Source organism: Acanthochromis polyacanthus, chromosome 11 (assembly GCF_021347895.1).
Source record: "Acanthochromis polyacanthus isolate Apoly-LR-REF ecotype Palm Island chromosome 11, KAUST_Apoly_ChrSc, whole genome shotgun sequence".
Taxonomy (NCBI): domain Eukaryota; kingdom Metazoa; phylum Chordata; class Actinopteri; family Pomacentridae; genus Acanthochromis; species Acanthochromis polyacanthus.
The window spans coordinates 5,626,260-5,642,950 of record NC_067123.1 but is presented as its reverse complement, the minus strand read 5'-3'; the positions used below and the strand labels follow the sequence as shown (position 1 = coordinate 5,642,950).

Here is a 16,691-nt window from a genome sequence, read left to right as displayed (position 1 = left end):
GCTCGGACTAAAAGCACACGCTCTGCAAAGGAAGGCCGCGGACGATGAATGAGCGCAGGAAGTGCTCGCTCACTAAGCCTGGTGTGTGGCCAAGAGTGAAGACGGACCACAAAGCCCCCCTTTGTACTGGAGCTCTCCTCTCTGTGGGGGCTGCGCTAATCTGCTATTAATAAAAAAAAAAAAAGAAGAAGAAAAAAAATCCCTGAGCAACAAGCAGGACGGGACGGACAGAGCTGCGAGAAGCTGCCTGTGATGTAAGAGGGAGGCCTGCCGGAGATAACAACGGGCCCAGATGGACACACAAGACCTCATTGTTGTCGCTTGTCAACACGCCGCACCGATACACATCTTCTATGTCAATCTGACTCCTATAGAAGAAAAAAATCTGCATGTGTTTGAGATTCGTGTTGCGGGTTGTAAATATGTCAGCAAGCTACTGTACCCTGGTGAAGTTCCCCTCAAAGCTGTGGATGTCCAGCTGAGGCCTCTGGGCGTAGACGTAGGCGCTGATGGAGAAGAGGTCCTGAAATGAGAAGACATGAAGACAGAGACGAGAAAATAAAATCAAAAATTTTAACACGGTCAACAAGGAAATTTGAAGCAAATCTTTGAAATGCCAGAAAAAAAGGAAGAAATTACGCAATAGCAGTTATGTGCAAACCCGGATTAAGGTAATTTTACCTGATCAGCATCTGCAAGAAACTAAGTGGAACACTTTTTTTTTACGTCTGCTGTCACACTTGTTGCAAATTTGCATAATTTACTGAACATGCACTGCAATATTTGCCAATAATTGATTCATTGAAAACATAAGGTAATTTTTTATTGGTCATGTGATGATGTTGCAGGCAAAGACACAGATACAAACTGTGAAACTGGCCTTTACATATGCCAGTGGTTACACACGTGGACAAAATTGTTGGTACCCCTCAGTTAAAGAAGGAAAAACCCACAATTCTCACTGAAATCACTTGAAACTCACAAAAGTAACAATAAATAAAAATTTATTGAAAATTAAATCATCAAAATCAGCCATCACTTTTGAATTGTTGATTAACATAATTATTTAAAAAAACAAACTAATGAAATAGGGCTGGACAAAAATGATGGTACCCATAACTTAATATTTTGTTGCACAACCTTTTGAGGCAATCACTGCAATTAAACGATTTCTGTATTTGTCAATGAGCGTTCTGCAGCTGTCAACAGGTATTTTGGCCCACTCCTCATGAGCAAACAGCTCCAGTTGTCTCAGGTTTGATGGGTGTCTTCTCCAAATGGCATGTTTCAGCTCCTTCCACATATGTTCAATGGGATTCAGATCTGGGCTCATAGAAGGCCACTTTACAATAGTCCAACGCTTTTCTCTCAGCCATTCTTGGGTGTTTTTGGCTGTGTGTTTTGGATCGTTGTCCTGTTGGAAGACCCATGACCTGCGACTGAGACCAAGCTTTCTGACACTAGGCAGCACATTTCTCTCCAGAATGCCTTGATAGTCTTCAGATTTCATCGTACCTTGCACACTTTCAAGACACCCTGTGCCAGATGCAGCAAAGCAGCCCCAAAACATTACTGAGCCTCCTCCATGTTTCACCGTAGGGACAGTGTTCTTTTCTTCGTATGCTTGGTTTTTGAGTCTATGAACATAGAGTTGATGTGCCTTACCAAAAAGCTCCAGTTTGGTCTCATCTGTCCAAAGGACATTCTCCCAGAAGCTTTGTGGCTTGTCAACATGCATTTTTGCAAATTCCAGTCTGGCTTTTTTATGAGTTTTTTTCAGCAGTGGTGTCCTCCTTGGTCGTCTCCCATGAAGTCCACTTTGGCTCAAACAACGACGAATGGTGCGATCTGACACTGATGTACCTTGGCCTTGGAGTTCACCTTTAATTTCTTTGGAGGTCGCTCTGGGCTCTTTGGATACAATTCCAACGATCCGTCTCTTCAATTTGTCATCAATTTTCCTCTTGCGGCCACGTCCAGGGAGGTTGGCTACTGTCCCGTGGGTCTTGAACTTCTGAATAATATGAGCCACTGTTGTCACAGGAACTTCAAGCTGTTTAGAGATGGTCTTATAGCCTTTACCTTTAAGATGTTTGTCTATCATTTTTTTTCGGATGTCCTGGGACAATTCTCTCCTTCGCTTTCTGTTGTCCATGTTCAGTGTGGTACACACCTTTTCACCAAACAGCAGGGTGACTACTTGTCTCCCTTTAAATAGGCAGACTGACTGATTATGAGTTTGGAAACACCTGTGATGTCAATTAAATGACACACCTGAGTTAATCATGTCACTCTGGTCAAATAGTTTTCAATCTTTTATAGAGGTACCATCATTTTTGTCCAGGCCTGTTTCATTAGTTTGTTTTTTTAAATAATTATGTTAATCAACAATTCAAAAGTAGTGGCTGTTTTTGATTATTTAATTTTCAATAAATTTTTGTTTATTGTTACTTTTGTGAGTTTCAAGTGATTTCAGTGAGAATTGTGGGTTTTTCCTTCTTTAACTGAGGGGTACCAACAATTTTGTCCACGTGTGTATGAGAATGGTGTCCCAATTTATCCTTTGATAATTTAATACATGAGCGCTAGCCGGAGGTCATTAAGCATCACATTAGTCTTTGTCATGGTGCCCCTTTACTAGCTAAACCCCCACAAAGTTCTCTGCCTGCCAACGCAACTGTACAACAGGTACTACAATAATTTACTATACCTGAAGAGTGTACTATTAAGAAAAAGTGGCATAAGGGGCAAATAAACTAGTGGTCAGAAGGTGTAGCTATATTTATTGAACATGTGCTGTACTGTCGATAGAAAATCCATTAATTCAGAATATAAACTCAAAGTTTTTATTGGTCATACGCCGATGTTGCTGTAAAAGACACAGACGTATAATACAAGCTGCAAAATTGGCTGTCACATCACCATTAGTTACATTAGTTACTGTAATGATGTCCTAATTGAGCTTGATAGAATACAGAAGTGCTGGCTGGAGGTCATTAAGCACCACATTAGTCTTTGTCATGGTGCCCCTTTACTAGCTAAACCCCACAATGTTCTCTGCCTGCCAACGCAATAGTAGAACAGGTACGGTAACTAATTTACAATACCTGAAGGGTATACTATAAAAAAATGGTATCGGGTATTGGCAGAGACTAAATTAAAAACTTGATCAGGACATAAGCTTGTTTGTGGAGCAAATAAACTAGTAGTGTCATCAGAAGGTGTTGCCACAGGCTACATGGCAGAGTAGAAAAAGACGGGACATAAAACCAGTTGTTTGCCAAGTACTGAAAAAAATCTCTCGAAGAATTTTGGTAATCTATGACAGAAAAATCTTCAGGAATTGCTTTAAACTGGGAAAGTTGTAATTCTCTTTTCATATTAGCTGGTAACATCTTGCTGTCTAGAGATAAAGGAACGGAAAGAAAAGCTACTCAGCCACGCAAATGAAATGTTCTGCTATGTAAAAGGTAAACGCAACAAACTCCAATAAAGCATATTAACTCTTGCAAACTTCAAAACCACCTCAAGCGAGTGTAAACTTTTCTGAAATTGGAGAAGTTTTGCTGAACTTTGTCGTTTCATTTAAGTTTATCTTGAGTGATACTTCAAAATGCAAATTAAAACATGTTGTGAAATCACTTCTAATGTGTTGATTCATTCCCACTTCGCTATCTAGTCTGTGGAACTCCTTCATTCTGAGGACGTAAACACTTTTAGTTTGAGAATAAAAGAGTTGACCATTAGATATCTTAGTGAATCTTACTCAAACTACTAAGGCTGTAGCCTGCATGTCGATTTGTTCTCATCCGTATAAATTCCCACTGGATCGACAATTACTTTTACAAGGAGAAAAGCTCTACATCAACAGCCTTCCCGGATTAATCCATTGTTTTTGGCAGCAGGAGGAGCAGACATTTTGTTCAAACAGATGGTCAAAAAGAAGAGTGTAAACTTTGCAGACAGCAGTTTTCAAATCACAGCTCAACCACCAACATGGTAGACCGTCTAAAAACAGCAATGTGTGGGATCACCAGTTGACATCGTTCCATTTCACAGAAATCATATGAGCATGAACTAATATGTAGGGCTGGCCCGAATAGTGGTTTCTGGCCTCCAAATGTTCGGGCCCGTGTGAGGATAGAGCGGTGTACAGAGAATGGATGGATGCTGCAAATACTACTGCTTTAAGTGTGGATATATTCAATTTAGGCTAATAATGGCAGCAGCTTGAGTGCTCTAACATTCACTTAATCTAAAGAAAGTGTGCAGATTTTTCTTTTTTCCATGACCAGTTGGATTGGTTGAAGAGCATTTCAGTCAAATGGGACTTTCTTTGGTTCACTACAGCGCTGCAAACTGGAGTATATAAAGCAGCACGACTGTTCAGCTGCAGATAAATATACATTTAATGTGCTGGTAAGTGTTTGGGCCATCACAACAGTGTACGACATTTAAAATGATGTAGCAGTGTGGCTCAGTTGTGCGTTTTTCATATGTTTTTTTTGGACAATAGTGGATCTCTATGGCACTGAAGGATAAGATAAATCACGCCACATAGGCAGTACTGCTTAGTAAGATGATTCATTACCGTTTTTCGTACCGTTAGTGAGATTTGCTGACAGACTTATGCCTTAAATAAACGCAGGGTACTAACAAAACAAAAGCTACATAAACTTAGGGTTTGGATTATTTACAAAAAAACAACCCCATGAAGTCTCAATAACAAACATTTAACCATCAGTCCTCAATCATGTGCTCCTGACTGCAGCCCGTGGCCTGTCGAGCACCAAGACCAGACTCTTCCCTCCATAGTGGAACAAAATTGATTGTAAATATTAAATTATTCAGGCAGGCATGCATGAATGGAGCCTGTGCAGCGGCCAGGCAGCCCTCAGTCATGCTCAGATAGTGTTCTCCTGGTGAGAACATGGGCAGAGCGGTTAGAGAGGAGCAGATTATTTTACTGAGCCCCAACGGAGAGTAATGCTGCTCCAGCGTTTCAGAAACAAAAGGCCCAGAGACTGAGTGGAATCTTAAAGGATTCAGAGATAGCAGAGCAACTACTGGACTTACAAGACCCTGACGAAGCCGAAACGTGTTGGTTTAATGATAAACTTTATAACAGGAGGTGGTAGAGCTCTGACCTTTTTAAACATGCCTGTAGAGCAGACTCATGAATGCAGGGCAAAGAAATTAATTTGACACATAAAGCGGAAAATTCCTGGAAGCTCAAGTTGTTTTCTGTACTAAAATCGTTTAATTACAGGATATATAAAACAACTCTGACTCGTTTGCTAACTGTTCACAATCAGCAGACTCTGATTAATGATCTGAGGCCATATGTGTGTGAAAAGTTTATTGATCTGATTCATTCTGACTCCCAACAAAAACGCCGAGGTTCAGGGAAATTCTAAAAAGCTCTGGCAAACTAGTAGGTCTTTACATAGTACAAAATTGAAGCATGAAACTGCAAATTTAATAAGAATGTAAACAAAACTTCAGCTCTCCATACGGCCAGTTAAAAGCTAACATAGTAAAGTGTCCGTTCTAGGCCACTAATATCTGTGTTTCAAAAAAAAAAAACAATCATTTAGAATGAAATAAAAGAAAAATCAGCTTCCATTGGAGAGCTCAAAATATTCCAAACCTGCAAAACTAAGCTATCTTCCACTGTTTTCATAGATATATTTGCTTTGTAGCTTACTTTTGTACTACATGTTGTCTTCTACACTGGCACATTTCTTATTGTGCTTTTGAAAATGTCAGGTTTATCCTGACAAAAGTACTGAAGTTGGGACAAATTTTGGCAAGCTAGAAGTCCTTTATATAGTCTACAGCCATGGCCATAAGTTTGGACACAAGTACCATGACGCTTGTGAATCTTAGAAAATACCACAAAATTGTCACTTACAATATAAATACCAGTCATACCAGTCATAGCCATCAACCAAAATGAAATATATTTCAGTTTGTCAGGTGTACTTGTGTGTGACTATATCACACACAAGTACACCTGACAAACTCCTATAGTGGTAGGGAGGATCTCCCCCTCTTCCTGCAGGGAGTCGGTGATGACTGGGAGAATCGTATGGAGGGAGAACAAGGGCTCTAGCCTCGATGCCTCGCCATGTCTTGATGATTTCATGTTGTGTGTGTGTGTGTGTGTGTGTGTGTGTGTGTGTGTGTGTGTGTGAATGGCTGTCTAAATGTAGGGAGGGTGGAGAGGTTTTTTTTTTTAATTTCTATTCTTAATTGTATTTATTTATTGCCTTCTTTGTTTTTAATTCTTGTGAAGCACTTTGTGTTGTTCTGCATGAAAAGTGCTATACAAATAAATAAAGTTTGAAGTTTGAAAGCCATCAACCATCGAGAGAGTGCCAAGTCAAAACCGTGTTACTTCTCCATCAGTTTTTGACCAACGAGATTGTTGTACATTCCATAAATATGTACCGTATACTGCAACCATTACTGGGAAGACGCCTGCAGATCAACACCTTCGTTTACTCAGTAATGGTCCTTCATCAAGCGACTTGTTGGAGGATAAATAACTTTAACCGAGAGAAGTTGTTTGACACCGACACCGAAAAACAGGTGTTTAAAATGATTTACATGTATATGAGTAAAAATCAGCTAAGGAGTAATATTGTGTAACAAAGCATCTAGAGATTCAAATTCTTTTATTGATTAATCAAAGGACATTTTATTACACTTTGATGATTGCTTTAAAGCCGCTGTCCGGAGTTTGAATCGCAGCGTCTCCCAAAACACTGTTGGTCCCTCCCTCTGATTTCGCCCCTTTATTTGTGCACGCGCGCAGTACCTGAGAGAAGTGCCCGGAGTGCTGCAGCATCTCGCCTGTTTTGCTGTTTTCCACTCTTCTACATTTAGTACATTTAGTAAATAATAAAGGAATTACGTTAGAATGCTGTATTGAGTCTAACTTGTCCTAATACCAAAATAACATGAATCTGCTAGGACGAACGAGTAAAGTTTCAATATGTGATTACACTCGTGTATCCCTCTCGATGACGTTGTTTATCAAACTTAGTGCATTTACGCGTGTATATGTGTTACAGTGTTTATTTATTTCTATCTAGAGTTCAGAATTGCATGACTCCTCTGACGAAGAGTATGTCCCAGACGCTAAACGAAGCCGTCAGGCGGGCTATGGAGGCCGTGGTCGGGGAGCGACGCGAGCACCCCGAGCCAAAAAACATCCTGCAGTCTCTTGGCCTGACAAGCCGTGGGATTGGTAACTTTTCTGGAAGTTGCTGAGCCCTGATGCTCTCTCCTCCACAAGCAAAACAAATGTGAGCGCGGTTGCGTAGTGCGTAGCTCGCCCACCTCTGCGTGGGCTTGCTTGCTGTGCGCGTAACCGTTGATTGACAGCATGACAAAGCGGAAGCTCGAACTTGATTGGTCGGCAGCGACCGGCGCTTTTTGGAATAACATGGGGGTCTATGAGAGGAAGGCGAAGCTCAGGAATAAATTTTCATATCACGTTATACTAACTTTATATTATAGTATCGAACTAGACTAACACATTTAAGCTTTGTTAAAAAATGATACATAAATTGAAAACAAACGGAAACTCCGGACAGCAGCTTTAACAATAGAAACATATGAAAAGATAGTAAACTAGGCATGTTTTTGACAAATGGCCTATCAAGTTACCAAAATTACACTTTTGTATGTTACTTTTGACGGAAAAAAGTGAACTTTTTTCCGTCAAAAGTAACATACAAAAGTGTAATTTTGGTAACTTTCCAAAACGTGCCTAGTTTACTATCTTTTCATATGCTTCTTTTGTTAAGGCAATCATCAAAGTGTAATAAAATGTCCTTTGATTAATCAATAAAAGAATTTGAATCTCTAGATGATTTGTTACACATTATTACTCCTTAGCTGATTTTTACTCGTATATAAAGTTTAGAAATCTGATTCATTTTAACTTCGAATGAAAATAGTAACATTTAAAGAATTTCTCAAAAACTCTGGCAAGCTAACAGTTCTTTAAATAGAATCAAACTGAGGCTAAACATGCTAACAAGGTAAAAACAGGCCAAACCAAAGGCATCTCTTGCTCTCTTCAGGTCTGTAGAAACCTGATACGGATGCTACGCTCCAATCATCGAATGACTTGCTGAAACTTTAATTCTCTGATCACATTAAGTGGCAACAACACGCAAAAAAAAAATCTTCCATCAAGTCAAATCTAAAGTGTTGAGTATCGCCTCCCGCTAGAGGAAGCTGCTGTCAGGTTCAGATTGTTCCTGCTGTCTGTCATCGCTGATTAGGTTTCCATCACAGCACAGACGTTTGATGAGCAATGCTTTTAGCGATAACGCAACACTTGTTCGCCGGTTGGGTGTGTGTGTTACCAGAAGCCGGCTAACGTTTCCGTACCCCGAGTGCAGGCAGCCGCTGTGTGCAGCCAACGGCCACTTTCAGCTTCCAGTCGGTTTCTCCGTCCAGCTGATCGGTTCTGATGAAACAGGCACCTGAAAGAAAGCGATAAATGCTGTCAAGAGTCTTGTGTCTGTTATATGATGTGTTTTAACTTCTTCTACACTGTGATACCTTAAAAGTTTAGTCCAAATCACAACGCTGCAACGCTACATATATATTACCATCCATCATTTGGCAAATAAATTCACACTTCCAAATTTTCCTAAAGTTGTATCACAATTTCAAGCTAAAGAACCAGGACAGCTGATAAGTGAAATATTTGCACTTATGAAAACCCTGGTGTTTAAAGCAACTTCTGTGGATTTAAAGGACAATTCAGTTAAATTTCAACATGCTGTAATTCACATGAACCCCTTAAGCTTCAGTGTACCATCGGCGGTACACCTACTAATTTGCATAGGAATTTCAAGAATGTCCGACGGCTGCAAACACGATTATACAAACACTATATGCCGATGGAAAGCTTAGATTCTCATGAATCCGCCGGTACAAACCACTTTCAGATGCGATTACCACAGCGGGTGAGAAAAACACATTTGTCCGACAAAAACAAATATTCATCCATCCGTTCTCTATACACGGCTTCAACGCACACAGCGCGACTCACATTTCCGGGTTCATTATTACACACACAAAAAAAAAAAAAAGATTCCACAAAAAACGGCCATAATCCAACCTTGGACATCCAGATGACACAAGCCAGTAAACTATTTTGTCCAAAACATGTCCTGAAGTCGGTATAAAATCCACGAATCGGTCCTTTTCAAGGAAATGCACCTCGCGATGCCCGTCCAATATTCCCCGTATTTTTCGTAATTTTTTTTATTTAAAAATAGAATATTAGCGATTTTTTGTACTGAAAACGGCTGGAATTGACTGAAGCTTAAAGGGTTAAAGAGTCTATTGTGGTTGTAAGTGTTAAACTGACTTTGTACCCCTGTTGTAGATATTTAGAGAAACTGAGTTTCACCATTTTCCCTGCAACTTTCTGAGAAAAGTGGATTTTTTTTTTTTTTTACATGAATCATGTTTTTTAGTCAGATTGAAAATATGTCAATATAACGTGCAATGTTTGTTTTCCAGGTGCAACACTTCAATTTTATGAGCAATATTTCATTATTAGCATGACTTTATACTTTTCAACTTAAGTTCACTACTTTACAGCGGCTCATAAACATTTCAACACTCCCATAAAGTCCACATTGTTCGTCTTTTACAGATGGTGAAAATATGTGCTGTTAACTTTCACAAAAAGGATTTTTTTTTTTAAATTTTTCTACTCGAGTCAGATTTTAGCTCCAGTATTTTATTTGGGTACTTCTATCTAACAGATGTATCTAATAATTTATATCTGCTTTTCTGCAGAGCGCTGCAATCCTTGTCTTTGTCTTTTCATTTCCTTCAGGAATAATAAAGTTTTATCGAATCCTAAACTGTTGCTGAAGACTGTGAATATCTCCATTAATCTGGAGATGAAGAAAACTGACAGGCCAAACCAAACGCTCAGCTCATCTCACTGTGAGAAAATGCTTTAAAAAAAGTTAGCAAATGTCTGTTTCATGCAACAAACTTCTGCGTCTAGCTTCGGTCAGACTGAAAACAAACATTTAAAATAATTGATTTAGAAATTCAACTTTCTCAGGGTAACCCCCCCTCACTTAACTCAGTTTTGCTGAGTCCAATCAGGTAAAATTTACTCACACGGTACAATTAAAACAACATGAGTTGACCAAAGTGTTGCACATGTTATCAGAAAAGCAGCAAACAATTATGTGCAAAACATCAAGACTCATATAATCTATTTGTAAAACATAAAATAAAGTAGCAGAAAACACTAAAATGGTCAAAACAGGAGAGCAACATGTAAGAGCAATTCCTAAAATAAGAATGAAGACTATTAAGAGCAGCCAAAAGTGGCTGAAAATATTTTCGTCTTCAGGTCTTTCATGGGAATATCAACGGAAACTGATTCACTGACCAGACTAGAACAGTCAAAATCACGCATGCAAAGTGCAAATGGAGCAAAAAACTTGACTGAAAACACATCAGACTCCTAATTTAACCAACAAGCATCCAAAAACATGTAACGAGTGTTGCAAGAAGTTAATCAAATGATGCTTAAAATTGACAGATTACCGTACACTGAGGAGCTAAAACACACTTTCTATATATAGTAACGGTATTACTGTAATAAATCATCAAACCAACAGCGTCGGAGCGTTAATTTACTGCCTGTAGCTCGATGCGGAGCATGTGTGGCTGCTGCCGACACCGCAGGGCCTGATAAAAGTTGAGCAGCGGTGACCTGTATTGATCTGAGGTAATATTACATATGAAACTGATGGATGGGAGCAACTATCCGACAGAGGGGCCAAAGGGCAGCAGTAAAGCTTCCCCTGAGGGTTAAGTATGATGGAAAACATTAACACAACGAGGATGATTCATGCTTTCCCTCCTGCAGCGGAAACAACACGAAAGGCTAAATACACGAGCCGTGTGCAGACGAAGGCGTGTTTTATGTATGCGTGTGTGCTTTAGAGACAAAGACATCAACAACGGCCTGACAAGCATATCGACACGTCAGAGATTGATGGAAATGATGTCCTCTGAACATTTCCTCCCGGTGCCCCTCAGAACGGAGCCAGGATCTGACGCAGCTCATTGATTAATTGGAACGTGCATCATCAGTCACCGGAACAATGTGGGATAAATCATGTGAATCACGGGCTGACTTGACCGGATGATGTCAGAGGATTGGAAGTGAGGGGAAAAGTCACATTTCTCACTCAAATGATCTTGACTTTTGGAGCCACAGGGCAAACAAAGCTCAGCTGTGAGGGACTCTAGCTGGATGTTTATTATGAAGGTATTTTCAGTGTAATTTCCTTCACTTTTGCTCAGCGTTGACTCCACAGATACACACACAGCAACGGTTTTCCTGCTCACCGTTCTTCTCAGACGTTCTCAGGAAGATCATGTCTGCGGGGATCCTTTGATTCTACAAACACAAAGAGAAACAACAAGAATGTGTTACTGAGCTGCGTAACAAAAGCCCTCTGAATAATTAAACAAGGTCAAAACCTCTACCACAGGGTGAAGGAGAGGCCGCTTTTCTTTTTTAAAATCAGTCTAAGGGAAATTTAACTTAACTGTAGGTTTCATGTTGGCTGAGCTAAAACACAAGATCAGCAGTGAGATTCAGGTTTGTTGAGCTTAAAGTCAGAGCTTAAACTGCTAAAGCTCCACAGATAACCTGCTCTGGAGGAGGTTCTGTCCACGCTGTTAGGGAACTAAATCAGCTGTGAGAAGCATTTTCCTTCCACCAATCCTGAGGTTTTATCCGTAAATCTGCTGCACTTTTACGATTGAACATAGTCACAGAACATTTAAGTATCAGTTTTTATTGTTTTTGCACATGCTATGAACAAAATACCAAAAATACATACACCCCCTGTCAAAAGTTTTAGGACACTTTCTCATTCAAATAAATCAGAAAGTGTCCTAAAACTTTTGACAGGGGGTGTGGTAATAAATTCTAAAGTAAAAATATTGGATTTACAAGATGTATGCTGATATGATGCATAACAATAAGTCAAATTAGAGAAGAGATGTAGTAAGATAACTTATCGTATCGCATCTTATCTTAAGGTATCTTATCATACCTTATAAAGTTGCAATATAATAATTTATTGTATCGTATCGCATCTCACCTTGTCTTCTCTTACCTTATGAAAAGGTACGATAAGATAAGAGACAAGATACAATAAGATAAGAGATAAAACAAGATACAATAAGATAGGAGGTAAGATGAGATATGATACCATACAATAAGAGATAAGAGACACTACCAGTTATAACAGGATTAGATATGATACAATAAGAGAAAAGATACGATAAGACATAAGAGGTATCATAAGATACCACAAGATAAGAGATAAGTTAACCTAAGATATAAGCTAAGATACAAGCTAAGCTAAGAGATATGATACGATACGATATAAGACAAGATAAGATGAGATAAGATAAGCTAATCTAGCTAAAATAAGCTAAGCTAAGCTATGATGCGATAAGATAAGCCTTTACTAAGCCCGCAGGGGGAAATTTACATTGTTTCAGCAGCAAAGATTTTGCAAACATTTAGGAAATGTAATGCAAAAAAAATCCAGGATATACAAGTACTAATTATAGAAATGGCAGTGGTATTGCGCAGATTTTTTCATAAATAGAAATATTGACATAAGTACTAATATAGCACAGATGTTACATAAGTAGAAAAACATTCACTAATCCCTTTAAAACTGAACTGAGAGGAAAGTTTTACCTTCTCAACAATGATCAGGTCTCCAACTTGAATGTCTGAACTTTTCACTTGAATTTTCCCTGATGGAAAAAAAAAGACAAGTGGTATAAGGAAAATAAGACAGTAAATCCTAAAATACCCCACAATTAAAATGAAATAAAATGCACTTATTGATTTCTGGAGGTTGAAAACGACACCGAGTCTTAAAACCACAACCCACTTTCTGCCGCTGTTCCCCTCTTTCTCGCTCACCTTCCAACAGATTGATTACCTCCAGCGTGATAATGTAATACCCTTCTGTTTTCATCTCTGGTCTGAGGCTCAGACAGAAACAATCGCACAGAGGGTCACTCTCAATTATACCGCCCCAATATCCGCTACGACCCTTTTCTTCTTCTTCTACTGTACTCACAAGTGAACGTGCTCGAGCGCAGAGGCAGTGTGAAAGGATAAAACCCTGGCTATAGATCCCACACAGGGGGATTTCACCGCACATCCAACAAAGGGACACGTCTTGGATCATACAGTCTTGAGGAAAAAAATCAATGCAATAACAGCTAGAAGAATGACTTCTGTTTCCAGTGGAGAGCTGCTTTTAAAGCGCTGGACTGTACGCTGCAATATCCGCTATCATAAAGCCAGTAAACAGTAACAGGACCGACGAGGGTGGATCGGTTTCTTCATCGCTCACCTCTCACTGTGAGTTTGCTGTAGAGCTGAGAGTTCATCTCTTTGTCTCGCTGATAACGTCGAACCTCGTCCACGGCCTCCCGAACCATCGTGACGGTCAACACAAACCCCTGAGAGACAAAAGCAGCTTTATTAACATTATTTAAAAAAAAATACACATTATACTCTAATCATTAAGAAACATTAGAGCGAGAGATGTTTTTAATTATCTGATTAATTATTATCATTTTTACTTATTCCAGATAGAAAAAACAAACAAAAATGTGCAATTTTGACCACTGTATGGTCTCAACAGACAGAAACAGGACAAAATCTTTAAAAATACTTTAAACACGTGCAAACATATATTTAAAAAAAGCCATTTTTATTGAAAATATATACTCATGTTTTAGTTACTGGTCTCCTTGATTAGTAATCATTTGTGTAAGCCCTGAAAATTTTGACCTAATTCCAGGGTAAAAAGTTGAAGTGCATTTACCAGAGGCGCCCAGTACGTGTACAAATATCCAATTTTCAGCGACGGCACAAACTGGGAACAGGCCACCACCAGAAAATAGAGATTGAGGAAGAACTTGAACTGCTGGTAGAGAACCTGAGAGGAGACAGAAGATTCAGTCAAAGACAGCCGCAGACAAGACAAAAGGAGGATGCGGCAACAACAAATCAGTCGGGATGGGTTACTGTACACGTTCCAAGAGGGAACAGGATACGGGTTAATGCTGTTGACTTTACATTTACCTAATGGAAACTCTGACACTTTGAGAACGTCTGTTTCGAATGGCATTCAGAGGGGCAGGTTTCACGTGGCGGTGTAACGCAACGTCGGTTTGCAGAATAATCCACAGGAACAAATGAAGAAGGAGAACAGGTTCGTTCTGCTGATAAAATCCAACTTTGACTCAATCAGATCCCGTTTCAGATGGACTTTCTCCTATAACAAGGTGGCACCTGTGACTCGCTAAAGCTTCCTTGCTAATGGACCATCCATCAGCAGGGAGAACTTAGCATTCTATTCATCTAAGGTCAGATTTTGAATAATGTTTGCAATAATGAGAGTCTAGAGTCGAGTCGCAGATTATCAGAGACAATGGGATCAATGGACGACGCTCTGCAGTTAATGAACCCGCTGACCTTTAGGGAAAAACGCATACTGCTAAACTCAATTTGTGTGTATTTAATAATTCAAAGTGGAGCCGTTTTGTTCGCCGTCGATGAGAATATCTACGTCTCTAATAGACAGTTGACATTTTATGGCCCGGGCTGAGGGCGGCGCGCTTAATCACGGCACCGTTTGCTTGTTAATAAGTAACTCTGATGGATCTGCGACGTCCCCTGCAGTGTAAACCCTTAACTTAATGACAGAAGAATGCTACTGAGCTTTATGTACTGTTAATCTGTGGGACAAAACGAGGTGGGGATGAATCGGCGCTGCAGGGACGCTAAAAGAGCGACTCGATAAAAGCCAAAACTGCTGCATTTAGAGCAGAGATCAGGGCTGGAAATGTGAATTCTGTCAGACGAGCAGAACCACAGGAGTAACTCACCCCAGGCACGAAGGTGAAGATGTTGTACTTCTGGTTTTTGATGGCGTTTTTGGGGTACTTCTCTTCACATTTCTCAGGGCAGCCAAGCCAAACCGTCCGGGCCTTCAGCTCCTTCTTCCTCCGACAGATGTGAGCCAAGCAGTCACAGCAGCTGGAAAAGAAAGACACTAATGTGATTTAGTGTAAATTACATCAACCAAACATGGCTAAATACATGTATAGGTGTCCAAAAAAAAACCCACATAAGTGCGTCATAAGAGGATTAACAGGGTAGGAACCAGAAAAAAAACATCTTTGCTACACAAAAATTAGATCTTCAAGACATATTTTTCCTGAAAAACACTCTGGATGTTCTTAAGAAAGCACCACAAGAGGCCAAAACATCTATTTAAGATGTCATAACAGGGTCGGAACCAGAAAAAAAAAATACATTTACTAAACAAAATTATGGTCTTTCAGGGAGCGTGCGCATTTTTCTGTCATTTTAATGCACAGAGATGATTTTTTAGTGGCTTAAACTGATTTTAAAACCCAGTTTCTGCCATAATTTACACCAAATAATCTTCTTATGACAAGAAAAAGCTGAATATATGTTTGTAGTTGTGTAAAGCAAAGAGAAAGAAATTTTGAAAAAGGAGTTAACAATAAAAAAGCAACTGACTTTCATATTTCTATAATCATTCTACAACATCTGTGCAGATAGATTACTGGATATTTGCACATTTTTCTGTATTAAAATAGTGATAATAATGATCCAAAAGCTAATTTTTTAATCAATAATGTTGAATTATTTGTGGCCACAGAGCTCCACAGCTGCTTCCTGTTGCTTCCTACACCAGTAAATCCATTACAGCCTCCGTCTTGTCAACGCTAATAAGACCTTTAAGGCTTTTTTTTATGAAGAACTCCTTTGAATTTAACACTCTGGATGATCTAAAAAGGTTAGTTTATTAATTCTGAGGGAGCCAGACACCTTCAGACCTGAATAAACCCGTAAACATGCTGTAAATATACAGTTAAACTACTGTAAGATAATAAGATGAAGCGTGTTTGTGCTGCTAGTTTTCCCTCCAGTTGTACCAATATTATCACTGTGATGGTATCAAAACTCTGAGAGGAGATTAGATGAGATGCATTCAGGCTGACATTTGCCTTTTTAAAAAGTATGTGACTTTCCATCAACCTGGTAATGACTCCAGCGGGGGGTTTTATCTCCCATATCTGATATCAAATGCAAACAAGCGTGGAGGTAAATTTCGATGAGGGCAGCCTGATGTGACCTAAACTGGCACCTGAGGGGAAAGAGGAGCGAGTGTCGGTGTGTGCCGTCATGCTGAGCGACTTGGCTTTTCCACTTTTTAAGCAAGTTGGCAAAACACGAAGCTAAATAAATCAACTTTGGTTAAAAAGTCTTGTTTGCGTTGGCCTCGGCGCTCCCCGTCTCTGTGCACTCCCGGTCCAGATTCATAAGAGCGATTATTTGAGCAAATGAATGCTATTCAAATAATATGCCATTTGAACAGTCGGGGCTTATTCACTGTGAATTATTTGTGTTTTATAATCCCACACTATGCACACATAAAATTACTGGAAAGCACCAAACTGGTCAGCTGTGAAAAATCCGATTTGTTCATTAGCGGGGGGACGGGGAGGAGGCAGCTTCAATCGGAGACGACAAAAAGCAG

The 16,691-nt window shown here is 39.6% G+C and overlaps 1 protein-coding gene across 2 annotated transcripts in view; it reads right to left on the bottom strand.

The window, feature by feature from the left end:
• Window positions 1-16,691, bottom strand: part of atp9b (ATPase phospholipid transporting 9B) — an 88,593-nt gene that overhangs the window by 55,061 nt on the left and 16,841 nt on the right. For both annotated transcript variants that reach the window (XM_022207842.2, XM_022207844.2), the window contains exons 3-9: window positions 15,007-15,157; window positions 13,941-14,054; window positions 13,464-13,572; window positions 12,794-12,852; window positions 11,419-11,470; window positions 8,410-8,504; window positions 443-523 (exon numbers count right to left, since the gene is read on the bottom strand). In XM_022207842.2, coding sequence (XP_022063534.2) covers window positions 443-523; window positions 8,410-8,504; window positions 11,419-11,470; window positions 12,794-12,852; window positions 13,464-13,572; window positions 13,941-14,054; window positions 15,007-15,157 — 661 coding nt within the window. The remainder of the gene's footprint in view (window positions 1-442; window positions 524-8,409; window positions 8,505-11,418; window positions 11,471-12,793; window positions 12,853-13,463; window positions 13,573-13,940; window positions 14,055-15,006; window positions 15,158-16,691) is intronic.